This window comes from Trachymyrmex septentrionalis, unplaced genomic scaffold, assembly GCF_001594115.1.
Source record: "Trachymyrmex septentrionalis isolate Tsep2-gDNA-1 unplaced genomic scaffold, Tsep1.0 scaffold128, whole genome shotgun sequence".
Lineage (NCBI taxonomy): Eukaryota > Metazoa > Arthropoda > Insecta > Hymenoptera > Formicidae > Trachymyrmex > Trachymyrmex septentrionalis.
Window position 1 is genome coordinate 1,354,150 of NW_017304417.1, and position 2,278 is coordinate 1,356,427.

General features: G+C 31.9%; 1 protein-coding gene across 2 annotated transcripts in view; it reads right to left on the bottom strand.

Moving 5' to 3' along the window:
- LOC108756561 (lachesin-like) overlaps positions 1 to 2,278 on the bottom strand; it is a 48,939-nt gene that overhangs the window by 14,742 nt on the left and 31,919 nt on the right. Inside the window, exon 2 of one of the 2 annotated variants that reach the window (XM_018500455.1) lies at positions 1,252 to 1,341. In XM_018500455.1, coding sequence (XP_018355957.1) covers positions 1,252 to 1,336 — 85 coding nt within the window. In that variant the 5' untranslated portion in view covers positions 1,337 to 1,341. Of the gene's footprint in view, positions 1 to 1,251; positions 1,342 to 2,278 lie in introns of those variants that run through there. The other variant, XM_018500456.1, reaches the window with a different exon arrangement.

Genomic DNA, 2,278 nt, shown 5'->3' on the forward strand with positions numbered 1-2,278 from the left:
ACATTGCCCCAAACTAACCCGTATTCTACTGTTGTGGATCACTAGTGACCGAGCGATTCCTTACTTTTTCCTAACTTATGAGCCTTTCGGTAATTATAATTTTTAAATTATACCACATTTTGTTATTTTCCAAAATGAAGTTCAAATATTTGTTCGAGAAAGTCGAATGTATATTTGTGAATTTTTAGAGACTTTTTCAACCATTTTATTAAATAGGTGAAAAGATGAATGGGTTCTAGTGACCCATAATGGTAGAAATGAGGCACCAATTGAATTAATAATATAAGAAGATAAATGTTTCAGGTATAAGTGAATTATTACAAATATATTTCTCATGTTTTATTATTTCTTATATTTACAAAAAAAATCTACTGTTTCACATATTAATTTAATAAAGTGCGGTTTAATTGCGTTCATACACTGAAATATGTCATAGTAAAATACGAACCAAAATTGTACGTAAATACAAGAAAATATTCATAATAATAATTCTCATAATAATTTAGGGGTTACAAAACTATTACTAAAATTCATCGCAAGAATGAATATATTGTTATACAAATAAATCCAGTTATTTTGATGAATGAATTAACTACATTAAGTCGGACATTGATTAACAATCATTCATTAGACCAAAAGTAATTAAAATTTCTTCCAGTGTAAACTCTATCAAATTTCCTTTATGTTTTTAAATCTAATCTAATAAATATATACGTAAATTTCTGTAAGTTTAAGATTAAATATCATTTTTTCAAAAAAAAGTTTCGTAATCTACGGTCATGCAAACGAATAGAGATAATAAATAAATAAGCGTAACGATACAGAATGCGAGCGCGTTTCGTTTCTCGACGGGAGAAAAAGGAGGAGAGAGGAGTTGGCGGCCTGTGCTACTTTGCAATTCCTGCTTCTTTTTAAGCGGGGATTCTTTTTAAGCTCTCGCGAAAACGCGAAAGGCTACCGATAGCAACGTCTTTGGAGAAGGATTCCATTTGATTCTTACCGTAACTGGAGCAAAGAAAGCCGGCGCAAAAGTAACGGGCACGATACCAATCGCGGCGCGGCGGTCCTTGGGTTGAAGGGTAGGAGGGAATTCTGTCATTTCGTGCGGATTAAAAACTCGTAACTTTTGCTTCTCCTCGCAACTCCCCCCGCGGACGATTTTCTCTTTTTTTACCTGTCTCTCGTAAGGATCTACGCGTCACGGAAATATTATACTTACCTTATCGAAGCGGTATATTCGAGACTTCTTACCGAGACTGACGTGGAAGAAGGTGACAATAAGGGCGCACAGTGCGAAGTTCCGTGATGCCATGCCATAGGGTAAGCCATACGCCATACGTACTGCAAGAAAAAGCGTGAAATTGAAGCAGGCACTTTGTTAAACGTATTAACTACATCAAATAACGGTGTCGCATTTAGATTGGAAATTGTTTAAAAATATTTAATGACTTTTTTGATTTATTATTAATTGATTGCTTTTTATAGTAAATTTTTATAGTAAAACGTCATTTACAACTCGTTGATTTAAAATTAATATAAACATAGGCAGGTCGATGTACGGGGAAAATCCTTTTACTAAAATAATTAACTTTGGAACGGGGATGTTTGAATATCGATTGTAGTGATTTTCAGCGGTGCGATTTCTCTTTCACATCTACCAGGCAATAATTTACATGTACGAAAATAAATAATACGAGTAATTAAAAAATACCGCAAAAAAAAAACATGGTAATAGAGAAATTTCGAACAGGAAGGATTAATTTTTTATTTATATTTTATCAAAATTTACAAGTATATTAATTTATAAATAAGAACAAGCTGCGAGATCAAAGGTAAAAGACTTTTGTGTACATCCGACTACTAAAAATCAAAATAATGCAAACAAACTAGCTAGAAAATGTGACGATATTAAAAACTTTAAAAACCTGCAAAAATTACTGCGAAAGAAATATTTAAAGGCAAACAATTTTATCGAATAAGAAATAGTAGATACGACATATACTAATTCAGTCATCTTGTTTGTTATTTTGTAAATAAGCGAATATATATAATGAGGCTCGAAAAGAATCAATGGAAAATGTAAAAAAGCCCATCAGAGCCTACATCAGCTATTCGGATTCGCACAAAAATTCTTTATTTTTCATGTAAATGTAACAAAACAAATAAAATTTCAACCCTTCCAATTCGGGTCCTTATTAATATAAATCAAAATTACATAATTAATGCAAATTCCAAGTTGATGATTCCCGACAAATTAGTTATCCAAATGCCAAATTAG